This window comes from Crinia signifera, chromosome 19, assembly GCF_055691185.1.
Source record: "Crinia signifera chromosome 19, ASM5569118v1, whole genome shotgun sequence".
Lineage (NCBI taxonomy): Eukaryota > Metazoa > Chordata > Amphibia > Anura > Myobatrachidae > Crinia > Crinia signifera.
Window position 1 is genome coordinate 102,513,480 of NC_139226.1, and position 17,052 is coordinate 102,530,531.

Genomic DNA, 17,052 nt, shown 5'->3' on the forward strand with positions numbered 1-17,052 from the left:
GCTGGCGACCATATTGCCAGTGATGGGAGTGTGCCCCGGCGATAAATCGATGGGTGTGCGCTCCCGTTTTCAGTCCCATTCTAATCGCTGGTCGCAGGAGCTTGCAATATATTGCAATATATTGCTGAGCAATATATCTCCCCCTGTGTGTACGCACCTGAAGAGGTGGGCAAGTCTCCCGCATGACCCCAGACTCCTCTGCATCCTCCTAGTCCGCCAATCAAATCCCAGCAATTGTGACTCTTTAGGGAGAGGGCAAGAAAGTAAAGTAAATCGTATCATATGCTTTATGATGCGATTTGCAAAGTGCAGGTTGGCGCCTGTTTTCTGGGTCTCTCCCAGAGAGGAGCAAAAGAAAGTAGGTGAGTATGCCCAGGGCCGGTGCAAACCCTGTCTGCGCCCCAGGCAATCCCCCCCCCCGCAGCAGGCACTACACGCGCTCCAGGGGTGGGGTGCGGGCGATACTGCAGCACGGGGGGGGGGGGTTTGGAGCGGGCGATGGGGGGGTGTCGGCCGCTTGAAAACCATGGTTTTGTCCAGAAGGAATATGCCTTTATGAGTGAACCAGAATAAGGGCCAGAGTCTACAGGTGGGGGGGGTTTGAAAGTTTGGTGTAATTGGAGTGGTTCAAAGTTTCCTCTCCCTTCCCAATAGACCAGGACACAGAATGCAAAATAATGTAATTTAGTAAAAAAACAAAAAACTCCCCTCTGTAGAGGGGAAACACAATAGGAAGAGGGTCCACACAGTCTCTCTCCCTCTCTCCCCCTCTCCCTCCTCCCGACCCTGGGTGAGAAAACACTGCTCTGAAAGATGAGTAATTATACACTAAGCTAATTGATAACTTCCAACCCAGCAGCATTGTGTCCCTCCTGGAGAGGGTCATGTTGGGAGGTATGTAGACTGAACTGAGACACTCATGAGTTAAGCTGGGTACACATATGTACAATTTCATTTTTCTTGCGACCGTTCGATCGACTGATTACACGTTCGGCCGTCCGAAACATACAGTACGACCGATCTGCGCGTACACATATGTACAATTTTACTTGCGACGTCCGATGTACACCCGTCCAAACAATCGCAAGAAAAAGATTGTACCACCGTACACACTCTCCCGTTCTGGCTATTCGCACGATAAAAATGTACACAACATTATCATAATGGGCTGGATTAAAAGAGCATACCAAAACGAGGCGTGATCACGGAACAAAGAATCGTTCGTGTAGTACAGTGAATAGAGCCGTGACTATTCAGATCCATTGCTAGCTGTACAGGATATACGTACGTTCGTTCGTCTATCGGTGCATTTGGGCCTTTTTAATTATGAGCTTGAGGAGAAGGAAGGCTCGTGCGTGCATTTTGGCTGCTATGGCCATTAGATTGCAGGCTATTAAAAAAAGAAAAAGGACCAAGAATCGGAGCTGCTGGACCAGAGACTGGCTTCTGAGGAGAGACACCTTCTCCCACATGCCATTGCTACAGGAGATACGGGAGAACAATCCTGATGATTTCAGGAATTATCTCCGTATGGATGACGCTACCTTCATGGAGCTGCTGACACTGGTTACCCCTTTAATAGAGAGAGAGGACACCTATTTCAGGAGGCCTATTTCTGCAGAGCAGAGACTGGTGGCAACGCTGCGTTACCTGGCAACAGGCAGGACCCTTGCCGACCTGAGATTCACCACCGCAATATCATCTCAAGCGCTGGGGTTGATAATACCAGACACCTGTGATGCCATCGTCCAAGTTCTACAGGACAAATACATGAAGGTAAATATGGAAATTACATACATGTCCCCCATATGTATAGCTGTGCACATACCTGTACCCTATATGTATATCTTTACAATGCCTGTTAATTTAATCTTTTACACCAGTGGGTGGGGGGTCATTTTGATAAGGCGGGTAATAGCTTTGAGGCTGCAATGGGGGAGGGCTGATGGGTCTAAAATCAACCCAACAGATTATTAATACGCATATACTTTTATATTGCAGTTTCCATCGACCAAGGAGGAGTGGCAAAATATTGCACGTGATTTCCGTGATCTTTGGAATTTCCCTAATTGTGGTGGAGCTATCGATGGCAAACACGTCAGAATCATGCCCCCTGCAAAGAGTGGCTCTTTTTATTATAACTATAAGGGGTTCTTCAGCATTGTTCTAATGGCCATCGCTAATGCTCGATATGAGTTTGTATTTGTGGACATTGGGAAAAATGGTAGAGTTTCAGATGGAGGTGCCCTGGAGAATACATTTTTCCATGACAAACTGAAAAAAAATGAACTGAATCTGCCAGAGCGGACTGAAAATGAGCACGGTTTGAACTTTGTTTTTGTGGCGGATGAGGCCTTTGCATTGCACCCTAATGTCCTTAAACCCTACCCACAAAGGGCACTGAACAGGGAACGACGCATTTTTAACTATCGCCTGTCACGTGCCAGGCGAGTGGTTGAAAATGCGTTTGGGATTCTGAGTAATAAATTCAGAATTTTTCACAGTGCCATCAATCTGCGCCTAGATAAGATTGACAAAGTGGTGCTGGCCTGTTGTGTGCTGCACAACTACATGCGCAGAAAAGCGGTGCACACACAACAACTGGGGGCTACAGTGGACGACAGCCAAGTTGTTGACGAGCCTATTGGTCTGACAGCTTTGGCAAATAATTTAAACACCAGAAATGCATCAACGCAAGCAAAGTTGTCAAGAGAGGAGTACTTGAATTATTTCAATGGTGTTGGGGCTGTGGAGTGGCAGAATGACATGATTGCTTAAAAATGTACGTTTTTGTCATTGTAAATATATTGTTTTTTGGTGTGTACTAATCAATATTTTGCCAATAAAATTTGTATACTCACAGTTCCGCACAAGTTGTCCTCTGCGTCTTCTTGCAGCAAGGAGGGGGAGGTGGAGGCCGAATCACGGCAAGTGAGTGGTAGTACTCAGGTGCCAGGCATTCCTGGAGGGCACAATGCCACGACACCTGGAGTGCAGACTGTACCCAGTACTGGTGTTTATGTACTAGCAAGTAGTTGCTCCACCACACCTATTTCTATGCCAATTTCTCCTGGTACTTTTGTACAGTCTCCAGGAGAAATACATGAAGGTAAATATTGAAACAACATGCATGTACCCCATATGTATATCTTTGCCCTATAGTCAACCTGCATGGTAAATGATATTTTCACACGGACACCAACTAGATTAGAGAATTTTTAATTTTTATATAAATTATTAACTTATAAACTTATAACAAATATAACATAAATAACAAGGAAATAAATAATAAAGAAATACTTAAACATAAAAATATTTAAACTATATTATTAAAACAATAATGCAATTAAATCAACTATATAAAATATTTACATCTGGTGGTAAACTTGTCCCACCCCATAATCCCCTGTATCCATCGGTGGTTGGGAGGGAGATGGACTTTCCACTAAACTCTGGAAGGGGCCACCAGGTGGACCTGGTGGGAGTGTATTAGCCAACGTTGCCGGTTGGTGCTGCCTTTGCCCAGTTGGTGGCTGGAAATGTTGGTACTGCGGATATTGCACCGGGTGAAATACCGCTTGTTGGGGTATAGGGGCAGGGCTGATGGGTTGAAATTCAACCCTAGGCAGAGGGGTCTCATCGGTGAGCCGTGTGTGCCGGGACAGAGTCCCCACACGGGCCCGGTACAGCGTTTCATAAAATATGCGCTCTACCTCCACCCTTGTAGCCGGGTCTAACTTTCTTAAATTGTCAGCCAATACACTCCCCACCCGGTCCGCATCATCCTCCTCCATGGTCATCAATCTGTTGGCAGACTCCAGGATCTTGGTGGTTGCCACGTCCGCAGCATCTGGAGTCTGCCTCGGCCTTTTGCGCCCTCTTCTTGATGGCGCTTCTGCTGGAGGTTGAGCGCTTGTTTGCGGTTCAGCGCTGGTCGTGGCGGTTGGTGTGGGGGTGGAGCAGAGGGCCGGTGAAGGCAGCTGTGATGCCACCTCCAGCGATGCCGAAGATTCCTCCTCGGCAAATAGCGATGGCTGTAACAAAACAAGATGACAATGATGTATCACTATCGATTTTTAAGACTTCCATATATTTTTATATCTACGCAGAAGAACGCAGCCCACACACCACCATGTTGCTGCCATGGATGAAAGTGAGCTAGTTGAAGAGGCGTTATGACTGGCATCTCTGGAAACTAATTATTTAGATACCAGACATACCAAATACTAATTTAAATACCAGAAATGCATCTATGCGTGCTAAATTAACCAGGGATGAATACATGCAGTATTTTATTGGTGTTGGCGCTGTGGATTGGCAGAATGATATTATTTCGTTAATTTTACACCACAAAAAAATATTACAATAATCCGCGCCAGAAAGACTACAACAGTGTAGATACCAGGGATTACCAATCCCAACCAAAAGTTCCAAATACAAAAAATGTGGTCAATGCACTTGCGATGTCTGAATATTGATCACTGTGTTCTCAGGCGCATAAGAGTATACCTCCACCACTGAGAAGAACCAGAATTATGGCCACAGAGAAGGTCAAATTGACGATGTATAACCAAAAGGGGGGGTATCGCCCCCTGCAACTGACCTCTCTGTTGTGCCCAACAGAGAGGTCAGTTGCAGGGGGCGATACCCCCCCTTTTGGTTATACATGTTCACAATTTTTATACTGTACTTGTTGTTATATTTATCTTGTTTAAAAAAAAATATTTAAAATAAAATCCGTCTACTTACTGTGCCGCAAATGGTGTCATCAGAAACCTCTTGGTTGCACGAGGAGGTGGAGGGGGCAGGCTGGTCCCTTGCAGTGTTGCTGACCGATTCCCTGGGCAGCTCCTGGTCCACCGTGAAGGCCAGCAGGTCGTAGTACCACAGCCTGGGCACATAGACTTGGTCTGCCCCTGCCCCAGACCGCTTTGAGGACTCCACCTTATTTAGTTCTTTTTTAAAGACGGTCCTCATATTAGCAATCCGAGTCCGGACCCACTCTACATTTGCTGTGGGGTAGTATGTCTGGCTCACCCTCACCAGCTCCTCCAGAGCAGATAGCCTCTTCTGCCGATTGGAATGGTCTCTGGATTTGGTGTTCCAGAGACAATTCTGATCCCTGTAGGCCTCAATGAAGTCCTTCATAAATTCGACATTTTTTTCTGCCATGGTTGAATTTCTGTTCGAAAAAATAAAATAAAAAGGCATATTATTTTCTTGATACACAAAGCACACCATAAACCATTTAATGTACAGGTGTTCAGTCTGTGGGCCACTAGATATACTGTAGCTATAGTACAGGAGTTGAAACTCTGTGGGACATAGGATACACGGTCACTACAAGCCCCAGCATACCCATGGCCCACAGATTGAAGTCCCTGTCATAGAAAACTACACATTTTGTTTTAATACTCACCGAAAGAAATGTCGATAAACAGTCCGGAAAATTCGCAGCGCAGCTCCGATCACTCGAACAGCAACGACGGAATATTCTTTCGTGCTGAACGTGGCTTGAAACACAGTGATTGGATGAGCGCAGGAATCTCCGCCCCACTCACGTGCTTCGCGTCACACAGACACGGGACATCGAGGAGCCATGTCGGAGGGTCTGGCGCCACCGCATATGGGGGAGACCAGTACAGAACCTTTGATTTCAAATTCAGCACTGATAACAACAGATAAAGAAATCGCTGAGAGACAGGACAACAAGGAGAAAAAAGTGACGCGCGCCTCCGCCATGTCATCTGCAGAGGTGGAACTGATGGTCAAAATGCTGGATAGAAGGGACTACGATTGTTCGCGAAAAACATACCCCAAGACAAATTATAGAAAAGAAATTATTATGCAGCGTGTATGCAAGGAGATAAAGGAGAAGTTTGGGAAAAGAAGGTCCAAATACCAGCTACAAAAACGGTGGTCGGACCTGAAGCACAAGGAGCAGGCCAAGCTCAAGAAAATTCTTGGAATTATTAAAAGAAGTGAGTACAATGCCCAAGGTGGCTTTATTAATATACTGTCTTGATCCATTACATTTTGTGTGTTTTGCTGACATGTTGCTTGTTTTTACTCAGAGGAAATCCAATCCAGGAGAAGACATGAGGAAGGCAGAGACAGGGTCTCCAACCTGAAAATAAAGAAGGAGAGTACAACAGGTAAGGTTTTGTACCAGCACACCAACACAACAACACATGTTTTATACACAAAACAAGGGGTAGTAATATGTCACTTTACCTTGTCACTATAGATGATATCCAGGCTGCGCAGCCGATGGAAGGGACCACAGAGGGCCACCAAGTGATTGCGATCACCAGCAGTGTAGATGGTGAGTGTATACAGCAAATCATCTTTATGGGACGTATCATTTGTGGAAAGGTAAACATTTCTTTATCTGTACTTATTATAGATATCATCGAGATTTCAGATGTCAGTGCAGAGGGGGAGAAGAACACACCATCACCTGACACGTCCAGCGACGAAAGCACAATTCAAGAAAACATGACACAAGTCCATAAATGTCTACAAGAACTAAGCGGAAAAGTCCATACCGTAGCCCAAAAAATTACGAAAATCCAAAAAGGCGTAGCAGTAGTACACTCTTTATATGAAAAAATTTATAACAGTTTGCATTATAAAGTCAAAAAATAGTTTGTGTACTTTATTTTACTTTTTTCTCCTTCTTGTTTATTTGGAGGCCAGCAGCATGCACCTTAAAATGGTGCATGTCATGGCAAGCAGTCCCACGGCAGCAATGCATCACATGTGAGCAGGCCGGGATGTTCCCATGTGATGCGTTGCTGCCGTGAGACCGCTTTCCACTACATACACCACCATGTTCAAATGTGTTTTTATGTTTTTTGGGTGGGTGGGCTTTCCTGCTACACCTTCACACGTGGCACTTATGTCATGGCAAGCAGTCCCACGGCAGCAATGCATCACATGTGAGCAGGCCGGGATGTTCCCATGTGATGCGTTGCTGCCGTGAGACCGCTTTCCACTACATACACCACCATGTTCAAATGTGTTTTTATGTTTTTTGGGTGGGTGGGCTTTCCTGCTACACCTTCACACGTGGCACTTATGTCATGGCAAGCAGTCCCACGGCAGCAATGCATCACATGTGAGCAGGCCGGGATGTTCCCATGTGATGCGTTGCTGCCGTGAGACCGCTTTCCACTACATACACCACCATGTTCAAATGTGTTTTTATGTTTTTTGGGTGGGTGGGCTTTCCTGCTACACCTTCACACGTGGCACTTATGTCATGGCAAGCAGTCCCACGGCAGCAATGCATCACATGTGAGCAGGCCGGGATGTTCCCATGTGATGCGTTGCTGCCGTGGGACCGCTTTCCACTACATACACCACCATCTTCAAATGTGTTTTTATGTTTTTTGGGTGGGTGGGCGGGCGTTCCTGCTACACCTTCACGCAAGCACCTGTATGTGATACTCTGTTCAGGTCCGACCACCCAAATAAACAAAGTGTTCACAGTATTTTTTGTCAGTATTTCTTAATAAATGTTAAGTGTTTATGCAGAACAATGAACATCACATATCTATCTATCTATCTATCTATCTTCTATAACTATATCTGTCAGGAATGCACACACAACGATTATTTATTTAAAAAGGAATGCACACACAACGAATATTCTTTAACAGCATGGCGCGGAAAGTACGGGGGAGAAGACTTCCTGTTGTTTACATGCTGCGCTGATGGAGGGATGACGCAGCTAGTCAACACCCACATGGGCGTGCTGCTTTTGGGAGGAATGATCGCAGGAACGGGCTGCATATCGATCGAACGTGCGTACACATGTCACTTTTCTTTCGATATGGAGCCGTCCTGTCGGAAGAAAATTAAGCAGCAAAGAACCTGCGACCGACCGACCGTGGACGGCCAAGAGCGTTTTTGGCCGTTTATCGATCGCAACGAAGGGATCGGGACAGCGTACACATATATACAATCGAACGGCCGTTCGTCCGCAGATCGGAAGAACGGCCCGACGATTGTACATATGTGTACCCAGCTTTACACAGGTTCTGTGTTTGGCTGACTTCCAACCTGTATTTCTCCTGGTTTTAACCCTTTTCCTGCCAAGTGATATGAATTTGTCAAAGGTGTGAAAATTGCCCCAAATTTTTTTTATTCATCATAATAACCTGTAATGTTACCTTATATAGGAAATAGAATATTTTTTACACAACATTTTTTTATTTGACTTTATATAACAAATGTGAGCGATGCTGCATTTGTAGCGGATATTTTGCACATCTCACATAGGCCCTTATTCTGATCGGTGCGGATATATCCGCGTGCGTTTGGCCCGCCGATGTTTTGTGTCTGCGCATGTGCGAGCGGGGCGTATGGCGAAATTCCGCATGATATGTGAACACTCCGAACAGGGGGTGGAGAGGGGCGTGAAGGGCTATTTGGGCTCATTACCATATGCATACGCCCCGCGTTTCATGGGAGTTCCCATGAAAACGCTGGGCGTACGTATGGTAATGCGGCCGTGACGCACGTGTAGGGGGCGGACATATGACATCGCCGGATGTCAGCTGCCCGCCCAGATCTCTGCTTTTGCACGGAAAAATGTCCGTGTGGTCTGAGGTTGCGGGAGCTGGTGGACCACTCGGTCCTGCATTCGATGGTCTGCGACCATCGAATGATGGGGGAGGTTCCCTTAGATGGAGGAGGCGTATTCCGTGAAAAATACACGTGCGGTCCGTTCGGACAGCTTCTTACCGCATACGGACGGAGTTGGCGATCCGTATGGAAGGCGGGGTTTCGCACGCACGGTCCTGGCCGCATAATCGGCTCCGACCGCACCGATCAGAATAAGGGCCATAGAGATGTTGACACTCAAAGGGTTAAGCAGCCACAGAACCTGTGTAATTCATGATTATAAGGAATAGTATGGTAAAGCTGGCCATACATCTACAGATCGGTTGTCAGATCTGGCTGGTTGGAACAAAAACCTGGTCATAGTTGAATGACAGTTTTTGGCAGTTTTCCAGCATTTCAAAGCAGATGGTCAACAGTCATTTGCTCTCATCCATTACCAGGATTTTGTTCCAACCAGCCCAATCTGACAATCGATCTGTAGATGTATGGCCAGCTCAAGCCTACTTTATTCTGAGTTTTATTATTTATGTCAGCTTTCCACATTGCCTAGTTGCCAGTATCCACACTTGGGGGGGGATTTGCTAAGCGGGATCGGCCGTATACGATATTTTCCGCTGTCATAGCCGTTCACATCCGTAACCATTCATATTTGTAGACATACCAAGGTGGCAGCATCGCACGGATCAGTGAGGTCCCCCCACATGACTATTACAAAGCCCCGTGCTCATTAAACTGGTCCTGGTTTTAGAAATTCAGGAGAACAAAAAACCGGGGTTACCCAGGGTTTCCAAAACCAGCACCAGGCTCATGGGCCGGTCCTGGTTCCCAAAATACAGGGGGACAAAATGGATAGGGGTCCCCTGAATTTTGACAGTCAGCAGGGTAATGCCACAGCCGGGGGAAACTTTTTATACAAGTTCCCCCTTCCAAACCATTAACCACCTGGGGCTTTGGTTTAACATGGACGTTAAAAAAGTGCACAACGTCCCCTCGCATGGCTCGCCACGGTCACCATGATTCAGGCTCTGTGCTGAGCGCACTATTATATTCGCCCACCACACCCTACCGCCTGTCGGCACACATCCTCTCAGAAAAAAAAAGTGAAAAAAACCATGTCAACCCATTGACTGTTGACCTAGCCCGTGTCGACCTAATGCTTGTGTCAACCTAAGGATATGTCGACCTAAGCCCATGTCGATCTTCCTACGTGTCGACATGACCCATCGTCTAGTGGATTCCCGCCTTTATATTGCAAGTTTGACCCTCTCTGATGGTATTATAGACACTAATACCAGCTGGATGTTGTGATTGCTCTATTAAAAGCCAAGAGAATAAAGAATGTTTTCATACCTAAACACTGGCACAGAGCCCGCTAGTATCCAGCAAAATCTCATGCCAGGAACAACAATGCCCTCTTTACCAGCACCCAAAACATTAGACCTTTTATCTTTGTTTCAACTGCGTTATGTATTAATTTTGCTTAAATAGTATAACGTCTGGCTGAGATCCCTCCGGCATTCCTCACGGTCTCCTGCCAGACCCGGGCCCCACCCTCACTCAGACAGTACTTTGGACATAATCAGGAGCAGCTCAGTACACAGGCAGACAAGATAGTCAGTGGTGCTTTCCCTGAGCACAGGAGAACTATGTCTGACTTCACAGATGCAAAAGTATATGAGGAACAGTTTGATCCGCGGCTGTATCTGGAGACATATTTCCATCTGGGATCTGGCAGCCTGGCGGATCCCTTCGTGAGGTTTTCACTTGAAAATCTGCATGAGACTTTCAAATCAGGTATGTGTAGTCACAAGGAGGGGCTCAGCAATGCTAACCGTACCCTACTCTGCTGCTAGATTAATCAGTGGTAAATGTACTTTTGCAAGCCACCACTTCATGGCACTTTAAGTGCAGACTTTTAACCATTAATGATATTAAAAGCAATCTATTGTATTCAATTTGGCTATCAACACGCCGAGGAGTGACACCATGCACCATGCTGCTAAAAGTGACTATGTGACAGGTGTGTAGTGTACCCAGCATTAGTGTGTCTGAGGACCAAGATTGGGAAACACTGGTCTGTGGTGGAAGCAGATGTTTCCAAGTCAGACTTGGTCCCATTAAGAGTGCGGGCACTTTGTAATTATTGTGTAAGTACAATTGGCAGTACCTAGCATTGTAATTGTGCAAAAGCACAAACTTCACGACCCTGTTACATATTAACAATGTTCCAGTAGTGCATGGAACAGTAGAGCAGGTCAGATCCAGAACTTGGTATCATGGGTGTGAAACACTTTTAGCCAGACTATATCATACTTGCCTACCTGACCCTCTCCATGGGGGAGAAAATGCTCTGTTTCTGGGCTTCCCTGGTAATGTAGGATTGCCATCACTTGTGGGGAAACTCCTTTCTTATCAATTACCTAGCTCCCCACAGGTGATGGCAATCCTACATTACCAGGGAAGTGCAGGAACAGAGCATTTTCTCCCTCATGGAGAGGGTCAGGTAGGCAAGCATGACTATATTGAAGTGTTTGCTATACTTTAGGCTTAAGGTGCGTACACACGGGGGGAGATATATTGCTCAGTGTCTCCTTTTCTTCAGCGACCAGAGATGGTCGCTAATGAGAAGGAACCTCTGCCGGGGGAGCCGCAGAGGTAATCAGCTGGTCGCAGGAGCAAGCTCCTGCGACCAGCGATTAGAATGGGGCTGAAAATGGGAGCGTGCACCTGGCGATTTATCGCTGGGGCACATCGCCAGCAACCATAGGTGCTGAAATCGCTGGAAATATCGCCCCCGTGTGTACACATCTTTACCCATACTATCTCTTCAGTCCAGGACACGCATTAATTATACAGGTTCTGTGGCTAATTACAACCAGGTGAAATGTGACCTGAACAAAGCCAGCCACATCCTGAGGAAGGCTTATTTACAAGCAGAAACGCGTTGGTGGGGACTAACTGGACATTGATACCGTGAACCTGGACTTCCTTGGCTGTTTACATCTTTGTTTCCACATCGGGAGGGTGGACCTTCTGCAGAGACCCGGGATCTCTCCAGGACATACTCTCCTCCTTGTTTATGTGACACAAATAGCCTTGATTATAAGGCCAGACACGGTACTACGCCAGTTGGCTTTTTATATTTGTTGGTTTTATAAATAAATGTTTGCATATTTACACTATGTGGAGCATTTAATTCTTAATCCGAGGTACACCTGAGTTTGTGAAGATTTCGCTTGATTGATTGAATCACGGACACCTGATCTATATGCGAGATATCTTGTGGCCTAAGTGAAGGCTCTTTTATGGTACGGATTTATTACTACAGAAAAAGAGGAAATATTATATACATTTTTGTCAGATGGTTTACACTATGAGGAGTGTATTTCTCCTGTGTTTTCTTTGAGGTATACAAAGAGTCACCGGAAAATCAAAAAGGAGAAAGAAAAGGAACATTTACATCATTCCTGTATCCCAAGTGGGAGCGCCTTATCCGATTGTTTGGTTGTTGTGTATTGATATTGCGTTAGTTTGGTGACTATATCTCAAAATTTCTTGCTCTCAAAGCCAGCCACAGAACCTGCGTGATTCACGAGTGTTCCGTTTTGAGTGATAGTATAGTAATCCTAGCTATACACTCTTGTCTACTATTAGTCTCGTCTATTGCCAGCATTTGGGGGGGCTGATCTTGATCTCCTCAAGCAGTGTGATTTGCGTCATTTTAGCCCCTTTCCAGGAGATGCTTGCCCCTTGCCCAATTTTCCGAGGGACACAATTTTCTGAAGCCTCCCAGCCGTTCTAGGAGGGTAGGCAACCCTGTACATGTGTACATACCCTGTGAAATCAGTGGCCCAAAGTCAACAGAACTTATTATGTTACATTTCAGTGCAAGTCTTACTCTAACAACCAGACTCTTAAGAACCTGGCAATTGCTTCAATGTCGGAGAAACGACCATCCAGCACCCAGCTAATACATGTAGCTCCCCTTGTAATGCTGCTAAACACACATTTATGGGCGCTCAACGACTCCCCAGTCATACTGCCCATGTGCATGTAATGAAGGTTATACAACTAGCTTGTAGGATCTAATGCTTGTGGTGTGTGAAGGAGACTTTGGCTTTAGGCTGCCCAGCTGGCGCTGTAGCACAATGTACAGTAATGGTTCCACCAGTAAGTTACAGTGGTCCAGTCATCTGGCAGTCACCTTAAGAACGTTACACCCCCATAGTACATCGGTATGGGTGATAACTAACAAGCATGGGATAAATTAGGCCTTAATTTTATGGTACTTGTGAGTTATCCGGGCTCCCGATTTTTTGATTGTATGCCTTAAGTTAAGGCATACAATCAGATGCGATGCGATGCGACATCGCATCGCATGCGACCATCGGATGCGATGATCCGATTTTTCCATAGGAATCAATGTTAAAATGGACTGAGTCCATTTTAACATGGAATTCAATGGGAAAAAGGGGTCCTTTTCATACCCCTACTATCCAAGTGGGCATGGAGTTGGATATAAACCTGTAGCGAGCCACCGAGCCCGAAGCGTGGCGAGCGGACGGTATTCTGTGTCCCCTCGCGGGGCTCGCTACGCTCGCCACGCTTCGGGCTCGGTGGCTCGCTACGCTCGCCACAGGTTTATATCCAACTCCATGCCCACTTGGATAGTAGGGGTATGAAAAGAACCCCTTTTTCCCATTGAATTCCATGTTAAAATGGACTCAGTCCATTTTAACATTGATTCCTATGGAAAAATCGGGGCATCGCATCGCATCGCATCCGATGGTCACATGCGATGCGATGTGCCCGACCCGATTTAGAAATCGGGAGCCCGGATAACTCACAAGTACCAATTTTATTCACCTACAAGCCCCCCCCCCCCCCTCCTTGCGCCCTAAGCTGCAGCCTAATCAGCTGATTGGTTAATCAGGCACTGCAATTTAAAGGTGGTGTCCGGGCAAAATGCAATATTCATGGTAACAATGTTATTTCATTAATTAGGTGCTGCGTCAGGAACCACACTGATTGACGTTGGCACAGCCCCAGGCATATACCAGCTCCTCTCAGCCTGTGAGCACTTCGATGACATCACAATAACCTGGCATACCAAGAGAGAGCTGGAAGAGCTGCAGAAATGGCTGAAAAATGAACCCGACGCGTTTGATTGGTCGTCCATAGTGAAGCATGTCTGTGAATTAGAAGGAAACAGGTTTGTATCAAACTATAGTTCTATAAACTGATTGTGAACCATTGTATTGTGCAGATTTGTATGACCCCGGAAAGTGCTGAGGTGAAACATATGTAATTGTAATATAAATATATATCGGAAGGGAAAAGAAACAGAAGCGCTTTATAGATAAAATTATTATTAGGATCCAAAATAATTATTAGGATCTTGTTTCATACTTTGCTGATTTATCCCTTTGGGAGATCAGGGTAGGTGCAGATGGGAGTGTGGGTGTCTGGCTCACAGATCACCTCTTCAGATAGTGAAATACGTTGTCCTATCTCTTGCCCACTGCATGGGGAGATGTGTCATAGAGCCTCAACCCCACTATGGGATGCAGCATTGCTCAGTGGGTGGTGGTCATTAACGATAGCCTCTGCATCTTCATCCATTTTTTTTATTGTACTTAATGTATTGTGTTTAATGTCATAGAAACTGAGCATGAATTGCCCAGAGAGAAGTCTGTAATTAAAAGTGTGTATGCAGCCCAGTAATTTTCTCCATAATCAGTCAGCATACACGCTGGGAAAAATCGCCCAGTGTGTGTGGACCTTTACATCTGCCACTCTGCAGTGCAGCATGGTTTTGTCCAGATGCACAGTTACTTGCTCTCTTTATTCCCAAATCAGAATGGGGCCTTAAATACGGCCTGTAGGCCTCTGTCTATGCCCTGGTTCTCTTATCTAGAAGGCCATCTACCTATTGAACTAACTGCCATAAACTATTTCACGAAAAATCAATCATTGGTAAATATAATTTGCTGTTTTAACCCAAGAGAATTTAAAACCTTGCCTGTGACACCAAATGTACCATCCTCGTTGTCTCTGCAACTTGGCTCCATCATCTTAAAAAGATGCTTAAGGCCACAATTATTACAATGCCAATACTTGACAAAGACCCATTAAATGACTACAGAGTGGCGGATTTCTAGGAAAAACATTTGTCCTAAACCTATAAACTCCGGTCAGTCTGGCTTTATCTTGGGAAGAAAGGTTCCGGCTAAAATATGTATATTTTATAATATTGTCATATCTGGGCTTTTAGAAGTCTGTCAAAAAAAGTCATTAAAAAAAGTGATTGAATCGGACTATACACATTGTTCTCATAACATTGGGTCTCCGGGGACCCTTTGTAATATCCAGTCTAATAGATATTAGACTGCATATGGTTCTATTTTTTTTTTTTTTTTGTCTAATGCTACCCAGTAGGACCTCTAACATCTATGGGAAAACAGGTGTTGTGTGTTGCGCAATCAATAGCGGCCGGCACAGGGTTTGTCAGGACCCTAAATTTAAAACAGAACAAGAGAGGTGTGTGCCAGCGCTTGCTGTTTCAATAATTGGTTACACGGTTCTCTAAAATAATTATTTAATAAAAATTAACATATAAAATACATACATACATTTATTATGAAAAATAAACGATCTAGTACTGGTGAATCATTTCTGGTTATATCACTTTGGAGTGTGATCTCATGTAGTTAATCCCTTAATAGGGGAATGTTTGAAGCTGAAATATGTAATGTTATATTACCATCCAATTTGTCTGGTGGATTTTGTAGCCTGTAGTTCTGTGGTGCCTTATAATTTCAAAGGCTCAGCACTCCCATATGACGATCTTCCTTTCTCTTGGATAATTAGGGATAATGCTGTAACCCAAAACGATTTGTATCCAGATTTTCAAAGGGATGATGAACTTGGTCACTTTTTGGATGCAGTCAGCAATATATAGTGTGCTCAACGCGTTTCCCCAGAATATACACCTCCGGCTTCCTCAGGAGCAATTGTCCTTGGATTTTATACCTGAGCTGCTGATTAACTCAATTGATTCACATGTGGACAAACTCAGTACAAAAAAAATAACTAAGCTATTTGTATTTTTATAGGAGGCAATATTTAAATAGATGGATCTATTTCACTTACAATAAACACAATTTTACTTTTAAAATCAGTATGACATATGTGCACTAGAGTCACGTGACCCGGAAGTGGGGCACTATTTTCGCAGACTTAATATAGTCCTAAAATCAGTGGATCTAAACTTTATTAACATGGATACATAAGCACGTGGGTTAGGTGGACATCTGTCCAGTAGGACCTCTGGTGAGTATGGGTCATTGGATCGACCAAATTAAGGTCAACATACATTGTGTCAACCACTGGAGGTCGGCAGGCCTGATGTCGACACAGACAAGAGGCCAACATTGGGAAGGTTGACAGTCAAAAGTTTGTCATGGGTTTTTCACATATTTGGCCCGTATGTCCTCATAGTCGACATGGACACTGTATCCCCTCACTATGTCGGCCATTTTTGGAGGGACAGTTTCAGCAGATTTCATATGGGCGGCCATACCCATTGGAATCTGCAGAGACCATGCCCCTCCCCCCTCCAGCACCGGCTCCCCCAAGCCACCGCTTGCTGTAGTGCTATTCTTAAGCCACTGATTTCAACCCTGGCAATGATGGAGCTCGCACCCTTTGCGGGCTGAATTTGCACAAAATTGCTCAGACCTCTATGGGGTAGCGGACATCTTTTGTGTGAGTTCGGGCCGCCATAAAGTGCCCCAAAGATGGATTGCCCCCATAGAATGAAATACTTTGGTAATTAAATTATTATTTATTATTGAGAAATGTAATTTCCGATTCTGTATTGTAGAGCGAGCTTGAAAGATAAGGAAGCGAAACTGAAGCAAACGATCAAACAGTGCCTGAAGTGTGACGTCCGTAATAGTAATCCGTTGGCTCCTATTGACGCACCCAAAGTAGACTGCCTTACTGCAACAGTGTGTCTGGAAGCCGCCTGCAAGACCTATGAAGGCTACGGTACGGCTCTGAGGAATCTCTCCAATCTCCTAAAGCCAAAGGGGCACCTGCTCATGGCCGGAGACCTTGGATGCAACTACTATGAGGTTGGCGCCAATAAAGTCTTTTCCCTTCCGGTGAGTGAGGTGTTTCTGAAAAAAGTCTTCGGTGAAAACGGCTACTCTATCAAAAAGTTGGTGACTTTTGGGAAGCCCGAAGATGCAGCTGGGGATGCCTCTGATTATGAGGGTTTTTATTTTGTCCATGCACAGAAAGTGTGAATAGGGGAAACCATGTAGAAGTTCCATCGGGTTGGGATCGTTTGGTCGAATGCATTATGGTCGAATGTCATTACATCGAATCCATTAGGTCGAATTGCTAAAAGGTCGA

General features: G+C 45.2%; 1 protein-coding gene across 1 annotated transcript; it reads left to right on the forward strand.

Annotated features, from left to right (window-relative positions):
- Positions 1-10,201: 10,201 nt before the first annotated feature.
- LOC146042805 (nicotinamide N-methyltransferase-like) lies at positions 10,202-17,052 on the forward strand. Its single transcript, XM_083163048.1, has 3 exons — positions 10,202-10,425; positions 13,636-13,843; positions 16,517-17,052. Exons 1-3 carry the CDS (start codon positions 10,278-10,280, stop codon positions 16,941-16,943), a joined length of 783 nt encoding a protein of 260 aa, XP_083019174.1. The 5' UTR covers positions 10,202-10,277; the 3' UTR covers positions 16,944-17,052.